Source organism: Cotesia glomerata, linkage group LG9 (genome assembly GCF_020080835.1).
Source record: "Cotesia glomerata isolate CgM1 linkage group LG9, MPM_Cglom_v2.3, whole genome shotgun sequence".
NCBI classification, from domain to species: Eukaryota; Metazoa; Arthropoda; class Insecta; order Hymenoptera; family Braconidae; genus Cotesia; species Cotesia glomerata.
In genome coordinates, this window is record NC_058166.1 from 4,989,550 (window position 1) to 5,006,875 (window position 17,326).

A 17,326-nucleotide genomic window follows, 5' to 3' on the forward strand; every position below is an offset into this window, starting at 1 on the left:
ATAATGGTTATGTATACTGTTTTGGTGCTGCGTCGCTCACAGTGAGAATATTTTCAAGTGTAGACTTCATACGTCATAGCCATCTTTGGTAGTCATGCACATATAAACACACACATGTAACTCACCTGTGTGTGTGTGCAAACTGTAAACTGGTTGACGTTGACGTTCATTCACGTCCATTGTGTCTGCACACTTTTTAATAATACCACCGACTATAAAAATCCATAACTAAATTAAAGTGATGTTTGATTAAATCGATTTTCGTGTGTTTATTAGTGGACACTAAACTCGGCCTGACATCAGTATCTTGGGACGTGCCAGCTTATATATAATAAAATGTTATCGCACAATATTTTTTTAACAATAAGCGTCTTGGTGACAGTTGTCCATGGGTTCGTCATAGAATCAGGCACCACTTCAATAAGGAACCCAGTCGAGGATTTTATAAAACCTCACTACCATAATTATGAAGAGATAAAGGAATTGTTCAACAAATTGGAAGAACAGTATCCAAATTTAGCAAAGGTACATTCTATAGGTAAATCAACCGAGGGTCGGGATTTGTTGGTTCTAGAGATTTCAGAAAATGTCAAGCAACGTGGTATTGGAGAACCAATGGTTAAATATGTTGCCAACATGCATGGTGATGAATCTGTTGGTCGACAGCTCATGGTTTACTTAGCGCAGTATCTTCTTGCTAATTATTATGTTGATGAAAGGATCAGAAGATTAGTAAACAATACTGACATTTTCCTCATGCCATCTCTCAATCCAGATGGTTTTGAAAAGTCTAAGGTATGATTATTGAAAATATTTTCTTTTTATTCTTTGGTATAATTCTAGAAATCTGAAAATTAAAATTAATTTAATGAAAATTAAATTAGCCGACATCTGAAAATTTTTATAATTATTTTTATTGAAAAAATTGTTACAATAAAATTAAAAGAAAAAATTTCACATGCAGAAAATTTGAAAAATTATACGTGCAATTTTTTTAAAGTATTTTTTTACTTGCAATTTAATTGTTGAAAAAAAATAGAAAAATTTTTGAACGTCGGCTAACTTTAGTATTATTGAAAATTAAGTTAGCCGACATTTTAAATTTTTAGAATTTTTTCTTATTGAAGAAATTATTACAGGAAAAATTTTCATGTGTAAAAAACTTGAAAAACTGTAAGTGCAATTTTTAAAAAATATTTTTTTGTTCTATTTTAATTAATGAAAAAAATCAACTATTAAAAACGTCGATTAAAATTAAAAACTTTAATGTTATATTAATTTAGCATATATTTTATATTTTTAAGAATTTTATGACAAATAAATTATGGCGAAAAAAATTGGCATGTAGAAATTTTAAAAAATTAAAAATGCAATTTTTTTAAAATAATTTTTTTAAACATGTTTGTTGCATAAAATTAAAGGCTGAAATAACTACTAACTATAATATCATAATCTGCAGTCACTATGCGACTATCAAGAATTACGGATTATAGATAAGAAAACTTTGGTTTATTGATTTTTTGATATTTATAAACACTATACATAGTTTGGGTACTTTCTAAATAAATTAAAAAAATAATAGTGCTATTACGGGATCAATTACAAATAATTTAATCGACAAATCTGACGGAAAAAATTTATGGAACCAATAAACTATTCAAAACTCTTCCAAAAACTTGACATAAAAAATTCACTGTCACTGAAAAATAAACAAAACCGTAAAAAGACACTAATTCTTATCAAGACCTTTTTGATACCAAATTTAACTATGAAAATTCTTTTCAAAATAATATGTTTGTAAAGTATCAAACCAAATTGACGATAAACATATACCCATTACAAAATTTTTCTTAGTCTCTTAATTGTATAAATTAATTTTTGACATATAATCACATTCACATGTACAAAACAAAATAAATAAATAAATGACGTTTATCGTGAAATTCGAATCTATTTATAACTACTTTAAAAATTAATCATAATAAATTAACTATATCTGAAAAGTATATGAAATATTTAAAAGGCACAAATTCAAATCAAGACCTATCCAATGATACTAAATTTTATTTAAAAATCTTATTTTATCAGATAGATACGTCGGACAGAATTTTCCTTATTCTCTTAATTATTTAGAAAATTTTACAAATAGAAATGCTATGACAGGATCAATAGAAATAATTTAATAGACAAATAAGACAGAACAAATTTATAGAACCAACAAACTGTTCAAAACTCCTCCAAAAACTTGACTACTAAAAAATATATAAAACCAAAAGGCACTACTTAATTATTCTCAAGACTTTTTTGATGATACCAAATTTAACTATAAAAATTCTTTTGATAATAATAATATGCTCGTCACAAAATTTTCCTTACTCTCTCAATTATTTAAATCATAAATGACTATCGCTGAAAAATATCACAACCAATTTACGATAAAAATATATCCGTTACAAAATTATTCTTAGTCTTTTAATTACATAAATTAATTTTTGACCTATAATCACATTCACAAGTACAAAACAAAATAAATAAATAAATGACGTTTATCGCGAAATTCGAATTTATTTATAACTACTTCGAAAATAAATCATAATAAATTAACTATTGCTGAAAAGCATATAAAATATTTAAAAGACACACATTCAAATCAAGACCTATCCAGTGATACTAAATTATATTTAAAAAATTTATTTTTTATATAAATTTTTTGAAAACAAAATTTTCCTTGTTTTCTTAGTTATTTAATTTTTAATCATGATAGTTACATTAGAGAATACTTAAGTATTCAATAAATAAAATTGATAACAATAAAAAATATGGTTTTATTTGTATCACATTGACAGTGTTTTACAAAAATATATTCTAAATAGAAAGATAAGCAGCGCAGTCATTCTATTTAGCTTGTTTTATGTCGAAATAAAATTGATATTTATTTTTATCCACTCTTAATCTCGATTTATTAACAACTAATTTATGTTTAAAAATTAAATTATTACTGAAAAAATTAAAATTTGTTATCGAGTATGATCAAATAATTGAACTATAATTTTGTTATTTAAAAATTTAATTATTTTATATATAAATACGCCTCAGACAAAATTTTTCTTATTCTTTTAGTTATATAGATTATAAAAAATTGTAATAATCAATATCATTTTATCCAACAGGAGGGGCATTGTGATTCATTGAACGATTACACTGGACGTGAAAATGCAAAGCATATCGATTTGAATCGTGACTTTCCAGATCAATTTGAGCGTATTCCAGATTTTGCTGTTCGCAGACAAAGTGAAACTGTTGCTATGATGATGTGGATTGCTAATCAGCCTTTTGTTTTGTCTGGTAATTTCCATGGAGGTGCTGTTGTAGCTAGTTACCCCTACGACTCAGGGTAATAATTTTTTTACATTTATTAAATCTTAAAATTAATTTTGACATCAATCTGCTAGATCATGTTATAATTATTTATTTAAACCTACTTCCAGCACATCTCGGTCATGTTGCATTGAAAGTAAGTCACCGGACGACAATCTTTTCAAGTATTTAGCGCATATCTATGCTGATAATCATCCCATAATGCATAACGGTAACGCTTGTTTACCTGAGTACTTTCCTGGAGGAGTAACTAATGGAGCTAAATGGTAACAATACCATCTGAAATTGATTAAAAATTATTTTATAGCTTTTAATTTAAAAATAGTTAAATAAATTATTTTTTTTAATAGGTATGAAGTTGTCGGTGGCATGCAAGATTTTAATTACGCTCGATCGAATGCATTTGAGATAACATTCGAATTAAGCTGCTGTAAATTTCCATCAGCTTCCTCGATGCCCGAGCACTGGCATTTGAATAAAGAATCACTTATTAAATATTTGGAACAAGCTCATATTGGAATTAAAGGTAAATTATCCATTTTATTCACTTTCATTTTATTTTATCTAATTTATTTTTTATTTTTTATTTAGGTTTAGTACTTGATCCGAATGGCTATCCGATTGAAGATGCACGAATACATGTTGTAGGCAATAGTCATAATATTACCACTACGAACCGTGGTGAATATTGGAGATTATTACTCCCAGGCGATTACCAAGTTTATGCTAGTGCTTGGGGGTAAGTTGGATAGATCATTAAATTATATTTTGCAATTTAATATTTTTTTTTTACACAGAATTAAGGTAAAAGCCCCCATTATTGACACTATAAGAGTGATCATGAATATTTGAATTTTATTATCGTGTTTCAAATCAAATTGTCAACTTTTTTTTTATAGGACATCTTAATCATTGCTTTTACATACATAATTTAATTAATTAACTTTAATAGCAATAAATTTAATAATTATTATATCAACTTAAAACCAACAGATCGAATGTATGTATTATTGACAGCGCAAAAAATTCAAAGAGCCGATTATTGACACACCATTGGCCCTATTATTGATAGGTCTTTTATTACAGTTAAATTTATATTAACAATAATCATTTTTACTAACTAATGCAAAACTATCAATAATTTTTATTATTTTAAAATTCGTTTAAAACCTAGCTTTTCTATATTTTTTACCAGGTTTTTTTTAGCAATTTTTTCTAGTTTCAAATACTTTGATTCTTATAAAATCACATGACAGTATGTAAACATTAATACGTTGATATGCATGTTGGAGAGGTTGAGTTACCTTACATTATGGCCTATGTCGTTAGTTGACGCAAGTTAATTTTTATGTCCCCATCATTGACATTCGCTATTTTAAAATTAATTTTAATTCGATAAATTATGAATAAATGATTATATCGTTATTTAGACTATAAATAATCTAAAATAATTTTAAACAATGCAATTACATAAAAAAAACATTGAGAAATCTGGATTTGAAAATAAGGTCTTTCTTAACGATATTGTTAAGAAATTACAAACGTATAAGCAGTTTTGTCCTACGTGAAAAAGTAAAATTTTTTGCGGTAAATAGTATATACCTTGGAATTAAATTTTACTATTTTTTAATTTTTTAAACATGTAAAATTGTCATGAAATATCAACAATTTTGATTATTAACAGATTTTAATAATGACATAATAAAATAAAATAGGGTGTCAATAGTGGGGGGGGGGGTCCTGTTAATAATAGGTGCTTTTACCTTAATTGAATTAATTTAATAAAATTATTCTATTTTTTTTATTATTACATTAATTCTAAATTTTTAAAGTTAGTTTTTATGATTAAATTTTATTAAAATTACTGATTATGAAATTTATTTTTTCAATTTAAAATTTTACAACGCATTTAATAAAGTTATTCTATTTTTTTTATTATTACATTAATTCCAAATTTTTAAAGTTAGTTTTTATGATTAAATTTTGTTAAAATTACTAATTATTAAATTTATTTTTTCAATTTTAAATTTTACATCGCATTTAATAATATTATTTTTAATTGATAAAAAATAACAATAAATGCTTATTTATTGTTATTTAAGCTCAGATAATTCTTTGAATCATGAATAAAAATTCTAAACAAACTTTAAAAATTTTAAAAGCTCTCAAAGCTAAGTATAAAATAATATTACTGCAAAATGAATCCTCTATATATTAAATTATTTAATTAATTATATTAAAATTTTTTAATTTAGATTTACACCTAGTGAGCCAGTCCATGTAACCGTAGAAAAGAACGAACCGAAAATTGTGAACTTTACATTAAATCCAGCGACTCCTGATGAACAAGGTAAAAATCTGGATTACCCTCAAGTGCTCCCTATTGCGCGAGAATTTTCACCAATCGAAAGAATAATCGATGGCTACATGAACTATCAGGAATACGATTACTAACTCTCACTAATTCTTTTTAGTTATTTCTAACTGGCAATTTTATTTTTATTTAATTAGTTTTATTTTTATGATTTTATTTTTATTTTTTACAGCTCTCAAATACTAGTGACGAATATGGAAATCATTCGACCGTTATTTATTAAGAATTAGCTTTCAATTTATACATTATATTTAAAATCGAACAAATCTTAGAAACTTATACTCCAGCAACTTATTTAATTTGAATATTAATGATCTAAACAAGGTATGGAGAAAATCCCCTAGTCTACGGAAGCTTAATTGGATTGCAGAATTTTTATTTTTTAATTACAATTTAATTATTTTGCACATTAATATTCCACATAGTATCAAAATTAGAGTTTAATTAAAAAATATATATTATATAGATAAATCTACATATCTTCCTGACGGTAAAAATCTGATTTTAAAAAAATATTATGATTTTAAAAAGACTTAAATTTTTTTTTTTTATTTTATTTAAAACTTTTCTTTTAACTATTTTTTTTTTTCATTTATAAATGATTAAGTTTCAACAACTGCTAATAATATTGTTAATAAATGATAAATTTATGTAACCACAGTGAAATTTATAATTATTTTTAAATTACAAAGTTTATCAATTGCAGCGCAATATAAAAATGATTATAAATAAAAAATCAGCAATTGAGAAATTGTATTAAAAAAAAAAAATAATTAAATGTTAAATGTTACAACTTATCATACATGTTTTTCATGTCTCTTATAATATAAATGAAATGTGTAATGTATGATGATGTATAAATAATCGGTGTCAAGTAAACGAACAAAAAAAATGAACAAAAAAAAATAAAGTATTCTATTTGCTCTTATTGGTAAATGATTTTATTCATTTCAGAATTAAATCACTTGGCCTTTCCTCAATTCCTGTTAACAAGTATTATTTATTTTAATTTTAATTTTCTCCATGCCTTGTTTATTATTTTTTATCCGTTATCAATTATTATTTTATTATTTTTTTATTTTTATTTTTATTTTATTTATCCTTAGCCCAAGCGTCCGAAAAAGTCGAAGAAACTGTGCGCCCTCCAGATACATACGGTTTTTATCATCCAGTCCCATTCGTTCATCATAATTACACTTCAATGGAACATTTCTTAAAGGAATTAAATGGCTCGTATCCAAAATTAGTTCGTCTTTACAGTATCGGCAAATCTGTCCAAGGACGGGAGTTATATGTGATGGAGATAACGAAAAATCCGGGAAAACACGATCCCAATAAGCCAGAAGTTAAGTATATTGCAAACATGCACGGAAATGAAGTTGTTGGTCGGGAAATTTTATTATTATTACTCGAGTATCTTTGCGAAAACTACGGCAGTGATGAAAGAGTCACCAGAATTCTTGATACAACCAGATTACATATAATGCCTAGTATGAATCCCGACGGATACGCAATCTCGAAGATTGGAGATGTTGATGGGGTTGTTGGAAGAGAAAATGCCCATAAAATTGATCTAAATAGAAATTTCCCTGACCAATATGTAACTGATGAGGTATTTATATTTATTTAATCAAAATCCATTAAGGTAAAGTACCCAGTAGTTGAACAGGTTTCAAAGTAAAACGTATTTGACCCTACTTTTAATATACAGCGATGTAATTATTAGTTCAAATTAGTGATTTTCATAAATATAAACAATTTTGAATTGATTGAAGCGCAAAATAACGTAGATAATAGAATATTTATATTTTGACGTTTTTAAGATAGACTATGAAAGGAGTTGTTGAACAATCAATTATGACAAGCCGCAGTAGTTGAACACTCCGGGAGTAGTATTTGAACTAATAAAATATATGGCAATAGGCACACCAAAAATTTTCAACGTTTTATTGAAATATCAAAAAAATTATAACATATTGTGGAATAATATTAAAAATAATCCTATGAATATTTAATATGTTCATTTAAAAATGAGAAATATTTGCATTTAATTTTTTATAAATGACAAAGCAAATTTTCAATTATAAATCAAAAAAATTAAATTCAAAACGTTTAATATTTTTTAAATACACTAATTTTTAGCTATAAAACTTATTTAATTTGCAGTAATTAATAAAAATCAATGCTGATCACTAGTCTATAAACCTATTAGAGATTAGAGTGCTATTAAAATTATACGGTCCCAGTTTGTTTAAGTTCTGGGTACCGCTTTGAAAATTTGGAGGTATAGTTAGACGCTAAAATTTAATATAAAAATTATAGTTTATGTCCGCAAAAAAATCTATATTATTAAGAGAATAAGAAAAATTTTGTTTCTAGGATAGTCATATGATAGAATCGGTTTTTTAAATGAAATTTAGTGTAATTGCAAAAGCCTTGACTTGAATTTGTGCCTTTTCAAGGTTCCATTTCATTTTTACCGATAGTCAATTTATTATGATAAGTATTTAGGCAATGATTAAGGCATAATTAAGAAATTACCTTGTATCTTGTGAAATATTGACATTTTTAAAGATATAAGTTCATCCCGATGTTACACTCATCAAGAGCTTTCATTTGAGTACCCACATCAATTTTTCATGTATTTTATATATATGAATATATGAATATATGAAATATATATTAAAATGCCTGTGGGTACTCAAATGAAAGCTCTTGATGAGTGTAACATCGGGATGAACTTATATCTTTAAAAACGTCAATAATTAAGAAATGACATTGTATTTTGTCTACTGATGATATTTTTAACGATATAAGCTCACCCCGACATTACACTTATCGAGACCTTTCATTTAAGTACCCAGATCAATTTTTCATATGTTTCTATATATGTACATATCAAAAATATTTCAAAATGCATGTGAGTACTCAAATGAAAGATCTTGATGAGTGTAACATCGGGATGAGCTTATATCTTTAAAAACGTAAATAGTTAAGAAAGTACAGTGTAATTTAACAAAAGTCATTATTTAATAAAGCAAAATTTTAATTTTTTATAGTTCACAAGCCACGGCAGTCACATAGTGACTGCAAGGTAGTTAGTATGTATTATTTAGAAAATACTATTTCATTGGGTGGTACAATTTTTTTCACTTTAACCCGTAGTGGTCATTATGAGTCTAGATGACCCGAGGTAATTTTTGAGTTGCTCTTGTTTCGAAGATATCATTCAAAACGGTATCTGTGGTACCATCTATTATTGTTTGAAGATTTTTTGAGATTCATGAAAATTTATGATTTCAATTGCTCAAATTAATATACTTTTTGTAAAACTCGACATGACACCACTTTTTTTCAAAGCATGCGATATCCGGAGTAGAACTCCGGAGGTCATTTTCATTTATCTTAAAAAATGAAGTTTTTAGTAAAAAAAGTCAAATTTTTCGAAATTTGACTTTCTCGCATTTTTTTTTTTTATAATTAAACAATTAAAAAAAAATTAAAAAACGATTGAGTTATTCAACGCCAGTGTTAAGAATTACTTTCATGTACGGCTCGAGTGAAAATATTGAAAAGAACGCAAGTAGCAACAATTTTTTCCGTACATGGAGTCAACTAGACCCAGTATGATCACTACGTTATTTTTAAGAAATGTGACCACTACGGTTTAAATGATGATATACTGTTTTTTTTTACTGATTGTTCGGTTCACGGTTTAGTACCTTTTTCGTGAAAAAAATAGCATCTATCGGCTATTTTCGACACGTCAACTTTTAAGTTAACAAAAATATAATAGTATTGATTTATAATTGAAAAAACTTACAGAAATCAATTACTGTATCATTGAATAATTATAAAATGCGCATATTACTCATAATAAATATACGGATTTTGCATTACAACAATTCGAAGTCTGTTCAAGTACTGGTCCCATTTTTATAAGTGTTCAAGTACTGGGTACTTTACCTTATTTTTATTTTTATTTATTTAAACTACCCTCGATTTTTATTTTGTAGTTAAATAGAACCCCCGAACCAGAAACTAAAGCTGTGATGGATTGGATAGCGAGTCTTCCATTTGTTTTATCCGCAAACATTCACGGTGGAGCACTTGTTGCCAATTATCCTTGGGATGACGGACCAAATCAAAATTCACGAGAACCTAACTTAAGCCCTGACGATGCAGTATTCAAAGCCTTGGCTCTAGCTTATTCGAACGCACATCCGCGAATGCACCTTGGACAGCCGTGTCCTCCTCCGCCGGCTAGGAAATGGATGTCCACTGTGCTTGATGACAAATTTCCTGATGGAATCACCAATGGAGCTGCTTGGTATTCGGTGACCGGTGGAATGCAAGATTATAATTACCTACATAGCAATGCTTTTGAAATTACGCTTGAAGTTGGCTGTACAAAGTTTCCTCAAACAGAAGAACTGCCCAAATTCTGGCTGGAAAATCGAGAACCTCTTCTAGCTTTTGTTGAAATGGTATGTATATTAAATTAACAAGCGTGATAAAAAGTAAAAGGGCGCATAATTTTTTTTTATCGCCAATTGACTGGTAGACATATTCGACGCATAAAAATCAAACATTGATTTTTCAAAGCTAAAAGGGTGTATGTCTTTAATTTTGCGTCCTTTGAGATTTAGAAATTTGAAAATTTAATGACCTAAAGCTAAAGAGTCTAGATATTTTTTTCTGAGCAATTTTCTAAAATGCTTATCTTAAACCTAAAAATTTTTAAAAATACTGCAGTCAAAAGGGTGCATTTTAACTATACGTTCTTTTAAGGGGGTATTCTGGTCTAGAAGCTTAAATTTAAGGTAACTTTTGAAGTGTTGTAAAAAAAAGACAATCAATATTTTTACTATTCATTTTTTTATAAGATATTTATTAATATTTCAAGAATACAGAAAAAAAAGTAAAAAATTCAAAATTCAAAAAGTTAGCAGCTAATAAAGTGAAGGGTTTCAAAAAATTGGCACGTGACCGTACCCACGATTCCAACCCTTCTAGCAATCTGGGAAAAAAAAGATTATTAATTTAGATTAATGCCGCTAAAAAGATGAAAAAAAATTTTTTTCACAAAATGGCAACTGTCTGAAAAAAAAAAAAAAATTTTTGTACAACTTTTTTTGAGTTTTCCGAATTTTTTAAAAATAGTAAATATTTAAATTTGGAGATGAGAATAGTTCATGCGGTAGAAAATCCTATAAAGAAGACTTACACTAAATTTCTTTATCTAAGAAATAAATTTTTTGAAAATTTTAAACAAATTTATTTCTTATAACTAAGCCGATTTTTTTTTTCAAAAGAAATTTTTCCTCTCAGTGTATATCAAAATTCTATTTTCAAGCAATTTTTTTTCTACATTAACCCTGATAGCCACGATTTTTTTAAAAGTAGTTGGATTTCAGCAGTTACAGTTAATTTAACATCAAGTTTGCGGTAATTCTTTACAGTACAACAGTTGTAAACAAATTGACGAAAATCTACGTCCACAATTTGAATATAAGTTAACACCAAACTTTTGGTTAAATTTCCTTTCAACTTTACTACAACTTGACTAAAATACTTGCACTGCAAGTCGTGACGTCAAATTTCAGAGTAACTTTTAGACAACTTAACTAAAACCGTTTGGTTTGCACTTTTTCATCAAATTGGCTACAAATTTCGGCAGTAGATTGAATAAAAGTTTGAGTTAAGGTAGCTATCAGGAAAGTGACAATAATTTTTCAATAGCAAAGTTTTTTTCTACCGAAATATTTTCGTCAAATTTTACACACAAAAAAATACAATTGATAACATTTTCATACTAGATTCTCATAAAGAATGGAGCCAATGAATCTTAGCATTTATCTTTTTATTTTATCATATATATTGAGAGAAAAAATTTCTTTTGAAAAAAATTAACAATCTTGTAATAAGAAATTAATTAGTTAAAAATTTTAAACAATTTTATTTTTTAGTTGAAGAAATAAAAATTTTTCTCACAGTAACTTACTTGAAAAAAAGTTTTCTAAATTTAGGAAAAAACAATTTTTGATGAAAATTTCCCACATCATACACTGAGAAAAAAAAGTAGTACTCTTGAGAAAATTTTCTTGTCTCAAGAATTGATCGAATTAATCGAATAATTTTTTGTTTAATTTAAATGAACCTATTCGTTTGTTAATCTATCAAAATTAATGCCAATACTTTATTATCGTGATAGACATTGATATTCTTTTGTCAAAAAACCAAAATTTATTTTAAATGATTCTTAAGCCAAGAAATTTTTTTCTGGACAAAAATTTTTTCTTTCTCAGTGTAGTTTTGACGCGGAATTTCTAAATAAACACTTTAATTTCTTCAATAATTTATTTATTTTTATTTTAGGCTCGCAAAGGTATTCACGGATTTGTCCGGTCTTCAATCGGTAATCCGATTCCTCATGCCAAAATATCTGTCGAAGGAATAAAACACGACATATATACAGCTAAAGACGGAGACTATTGGAGATTATTAGTACCCGGTACATATTCAGTAACCGCAAGTGCACTAGGCTACGAATCCTCCACTTTGGTAGTAAAGGTCCCATCGAGCCGTAAATCCCGCCAGCAAGAAGTGGTAGTAGACTTTACCCTCATGCGCGATGATAACGATCACTGGTCCTCAGCCTATGATTTTCGGCAGCTCGTTAATTTACAACCAGTTTACTTAAACAATTCTAAATTAAATCAAGTACTGAGTGAATTTGAAAATCAACATCCAAGCTTTGCTGAGTTCAAAGCCGGTGATTCTCTTGATAGTATGGCGATACATTCTCTGAAAATTTCACGTAATCTAGGCGGACCTGAAGAGAACAAAATTCACATAGCATTAGTCGGTGGGTTGTTTGCATCTCAACCGGTGGGTCGTGAAATTTATCGTCGTCTAGCTCACCATTTGATTAGCGGAGCAGTCATTGGAGATCCTCCTATTTTAAAACTTCTTGACAATGCTGTAATTTATGTTATTCCTGCTGTAGATCCTGGATTTGAAAGAGTCCAAGACAGTTGCAATCCGATAGTCAACGATGAAGTTGGTCAGAAATTACTGGAGAATAATAACAATGAAGATTTAGTTACAAGCGCATTCAAAAGAATGCTGAACAGTGAAAACTACGATGTTATTGTCAATATTTTCGGAGGCGGGTTCGGGATTAGTTACACTGAAGATTTAAATGTTTACAAACGTTTGGCTGATAAATATGAGAGTGCAATTCACAAAGATAAGTGTGATGTTGATAGAATTGATTCAAATGCCGTCGGTGATTTTATCCAAAAACAATATCACATCCCTGTAATATCATTATCATTATCTTGCTGTAAATATCCGGCTGCTGAAAAACTCCCCGGAATTTGGCGCGATAATTTACTGCCGATTAAAGAATTACTTTTTGATTTAACGACTGGTGTTAGAGTTGAAATAACTGACGTCAATGCTAATCCGCTTCGGGAAGCTAAAGTCGCAATTGGCAATGAAGTTTACGGTGTGACTAAAAATATGGCTTACTTTATCAAAACATTGCTGCCCAATTCTTATTCACTGACAGTAACTTGTCCCAACTATGAAAGCAAAGTGGTTAATGTCGAAGTTAAAGAACACGAAATGATAGACGTAAAAGTGCAATTAGATGTTGTGAAGTCTACTGGGGTCGTAGAAGCTGTTGATATTAATAAAACTAAGTCTGTTAATTGGATCCTGGATGATTTGAACGGAAGATTTTATAACGTCACTCGGCTGCATGTTATTGGAAACACCGTCAAAGGAATTACGATAATAGGACTGGAGATTGGTATCCAAGATGCGACTACTAAACTGACCGGAAAGCCGAGTATTATTTTCTCAGCTGGTGTTGGGAACGGTGCTCCGGTAACTCCTGAAATTCTAACAAATTTCGCGACTTACTTACTATCTAATTATCAAAAACACGATACAATTTCTGACCTATTGAAGCGCTTTACGATTTATATTGTGCCGGATTTGTATCCAGATAATCAAAGCAATGTCACGTGTTCAACGAAGTCGTCTATAATAAAATTCCCATTAGAGGGAGAGCTTGGTCCGGATGCTCAAATGATTGTAGACTGGTTCAAAAAAGTAGAAGCTGTTGTTGCGGTTAATTTAAACGCTGGGTCATGGCATATAGAGATACCATTCGGTAGCAAAGTTGGTTCAGAAGGAAATTACAAGACGAATGATGAAGAAACGTTTTTATACCTCGCTAATTCGTACATTCAACATCTGCCTGCTCTGTCGTTGCTTGATCAAAAGTGCAATGATGAGATACGAACAGAAACTAAAGGCATAGCGCATGGTGCCACTGCTTTGGCTGGTGGGAGGCCAGATTCGCTGATGGATTATGTTTATTTGAAAACTAGCACGCTGATGTTGGATGTTTATGTTACTTGTTGCAATAACGACCACCCGACAAATATCTGGGTGGATCATAAGAACAGTTTAGTGGGGATAATTCGCGCTGTTGAGAAAGGAGTCACTGGGTTCGTTGTATCAGAGAGTGGCGAACCTATTGAAAACGCTGTTATCACTTATGATTATTCTGTTCATAAAGTTGTCTCTGGGAAAACCGGAGCTTGGTGGGTGTTGTTGCCGGCGGGTAGTCATAATATTACTGTTCAAGCTTCGGGGTATATTTCGGATACTAAAATCATATCAACGCCCGAATTAAATAAATTTACACGTCTTATGTTCAAGTTGGCGAGAAATAATCAAGTTTTGGGATTACCAAGGATTGTTTTTATCACCATTTCAAGTAAGTATGATTATTAGATAGATTTCTTTAGAAATCTATCTGTTGTAGCCGGTCTCATGTAATTTTAAGAAAATTTTGTCATAATATGTTTCATTTCATCGAGTAATGTCGAAAAATGGCATTGTCTCAAAAGTTTATATATTGGTCATTTCATGTCAAAACGACAAATTTTTTAGCCGACCACTTTCGATTTCGCTCAAAGTATTGTATCTTTTTCTACCCCTCATAAGACATTTTTAGGAATTATTTCAGATTTTTTACCCAACTCATAAAACATAATGAATTTAAAAATAAAAATGTTCTTTTTTTTTTTTTAAATTGCTAGAATTTTTTCAAAAACTGACCAATAGGGACTGCACCAAATAGAAAATTTTTGTTTTTTTTTATGTAATTTTTAGAATAAAATACGAAAAAAATTTCAGAAGGCCGGATCTATGAAATATTTCGGTTTTTTTGAAATAACCGTTATTTTCTCGTCGAACTCCTTTAATTTTTTTTTTTACTTAAAAAAAACTTAATATTGAAATGAGAATCGAAGAAAAGTAAAATGTTTAATATAATAAAATAAATTGATTTGAACACATACAAAAAAATATTTTTCATTTATTTAAAGATACTAGGTTAGAACTATGAATTTATTTTTGAGTGCAGATCGTCCGCATCTTTATTCCTTACTTTTTTGAAAGAAAAAAACACAATTTTTCGGATGATAACCACTTAAAATTTTCGAATCAAATTTTATTTTTCAACTTCTGTAGTTTCACAAGTAAGCCAATAAAATTTCATACTAAAGTCACATAGAATAAGCCAAATTTGAGAAAAATTTTTTTTTAATTAAAAAAAAATTAGAAGCAATTGTCGGTACATCTTGAAACTATCGCGGATTTTTGCAGAATTAGTTAAAGTTTTTTTTGAGTAAAAAAAAAAAATTAAAAGGGTCCGACTTCGAGGAAATAACGGTTATTTCGAAAAAACCGAAATATTTCATAGATCTAGGCTTCTGAAATTTTTTTCGTATTTTTTTCTAAAAACTACATTAAAAAACAACAATTTTTTATTTGGTGTGGTTCCAATCGGTCAATTTTTGAGAAAGTTCTAGCGATTTAAAAAAAAAAATAGCGGTTTTTTTTTTAAATTCGTAATGTTTTTTGGGTTGAATAAAAAAATCTGAAATAATTCCTAAAAATGTCTTTTGGGGAGTAGAAAAAGATACAAAACTTTGAGCAAAATCGAAGGGGATTGGGTCAAAAATTTGTCGATTTGGCGTGGAATGACCCATATATATATGCGATATACCGCGCCATGCCAGCAGGACTGCGCCCACAGTTCTCAATCGATCTTTATGAAATTTTGTGAGCTCATTCTGTGGATCAATACTAAGATCAAGTTCGAAGATGAGTAAAATCGGCCGTTTCGTTTACGAGTTGTGGGTGCTCGAAAATTTTTATTTTTAAAAAATTTTGAATTTGGTATATATTGTATGGAAATAATTTTCCAGATGTAAAAGATCGATAAAATCTATTAAATTTATCTCAAACTTGATTTAATTACCTTCAATTTAAGCTATTATTCGTCTAGTTTTGATGATTTTTTTAATTAATTCCGTGATTTTGAAAATTTGAAAAAATTTTTCAACGAACGTATTTCGGCCTTTTTTCTTTGAATAACATTTAAGCCGTAAGAGTGAGCTTAAACCTATTAAATTTATTTCAAAGTGCACATGATTATCTTCAATTTAAGTTATTATTCGTCGACTTTTGATACTTTTTTCAATTTATTTCGTAGCTGGGAAAGTTAAAAAAAAATCAAGAATAAATTAATTTTTAGCTTTTATCATCAAATGACTTTCATCTGTTACAAATCCTATTTTTTAGGTAGATCTCTTTGAATATCTATTTGTTTTAGTCAGTCTCATATCGTTGTTTGCAAAAATATAATAAAAAATAAATTTTATGACATTACTGCCTTTTAATAAAGTATTTTTTTTCAATATTCAAGCAAGAAATCTACCTATCCATGTCGGGTGTGGCCGAATGGCGTTTTTTTTTTTATTTTATAAATTAAATTAAAATGAAACTTATCTTTTCTTTTTTTTATTTTTAGCTGTCATTTGTATTGCATTACTGATTATTGTTATCACTTGTTATATGTACTGTCAATCAGTTAAAGAAACTCAAAAAAATGATCGACGTGCTTATGCATTTAGTTTACTCAGAGACGGCACGAGCTTTTTCGATGATGATGAAAAAGAAGTTGAATTATTCAATAGGTCTAAAGGTAAGTTATTTGTATTATTTATTTATTAGAAAGTAAAGTTAAAAAATTTGGAAAATCCAAAATGCACACCTCATAATCTCATTTTCCACTGTAAAACTGATTAAAATAAAATACAGAAATTAAAAGTTGAATTATTACTGAAAAAATTAAAATTTGTTATCGAGTATGATCAAATAATTGAACTATAATTTTCTTATTTAAAAATTTAATTATTTTATTGTTTCAGATGAAATGCAGGAACAGAAAATATTGAATAGACCTTACTACGATGATCAAAATGAGTTTGATTCAGATTCAGACGAAGGTAGTGATTTAGAATTTATAAAGCCTGAAGGTGATTGGGAAGATAGAGAACCTATTATGCCTCGAAAATAATATTTATTTAAAAAAAATTTTTTCGATCTTTATCCGTCCTCCAATCACTATTAACCATATCGGTTTTATATTTTTAATAATATTTATAAACTTCTTACTATACATAAGAAATAATTTTTTAACAA

The 17,326-nt window shown here is 28.3% G+C and overlaps 1 protein-coding gene across 2 annotated transcripts; it reads left to right on the top strand.

The window, feature by feature from the left end:
• On the top strand, nucleotides 1-17,326 carry LOC123271762 (carboxypeptidase D). 2 transcript variants are annotated; one of them, XM_044738168.1, is made up of 11 exons: nucleotides 1-795; nucleotides 3,171-3,394; nucleotides 3,489-3,644; nucleotides 3,729-3,904; nucleotides 3,970-4,117; nucleotides 5,634-5,728; nucleotides 6,859-7,364; nucleotides 9,769-10,239; nucleotides 12,131-14,549; nucleotides 16,653-16,826; nucleotides 17,053-17,326. In XM_044738168.1, exons 1-11 carry the CDS (start codon nucleotides 337-339, stop codon nucleotides 17,199-17,201), a joined length of 4,977 nt encoding a protein of 1,658 aa, XP_044594103.1. In that variant the 5' UTR covers nucleotides 1-336; the 3' UTR covers nucleotides 17,202-17,326. The 2 variants fall into 2 exon arrangements, with proteins under 2 accessions (XP_044594103.1, XP_044594104.1); XM_044738169.1 differs by lacking the exons at nucleotides 6,859-7,364; nucleotides 9,769-10,239; nucleotides 12,131-14,549; nucleotides 16,653-16,826; nucleotides 17,053-17,326 and adding an exon at nucleotides 5,925-6,688 and having other exon boundaries at nucleotides 66-795.

Excerpts from the sequence above, each read along its gene's own strand:
- LOC123271762 (XM_044738168.1), top strand. The coding sequence starts at position 337 with ATGTTATCGCACAATATTTTTTTAACAATAAGCGTCTTGGTGACAGTT. Across the intron at positions 3,905-3,969 it reads AGCTCATATTGGAATTAAAG|GTTTAGTACTTGATCCGAAT; the intron begins GTAAATTATCCA and ends TTTTTTATTTAG. Across the intron at positions 7,365-9,768 it reads ACCAATATGTAACTGATGAG|TTAAATAGAACCCCCGAACC; the intron begins GTATTTATATTT and ends TTTATTTTGTAG.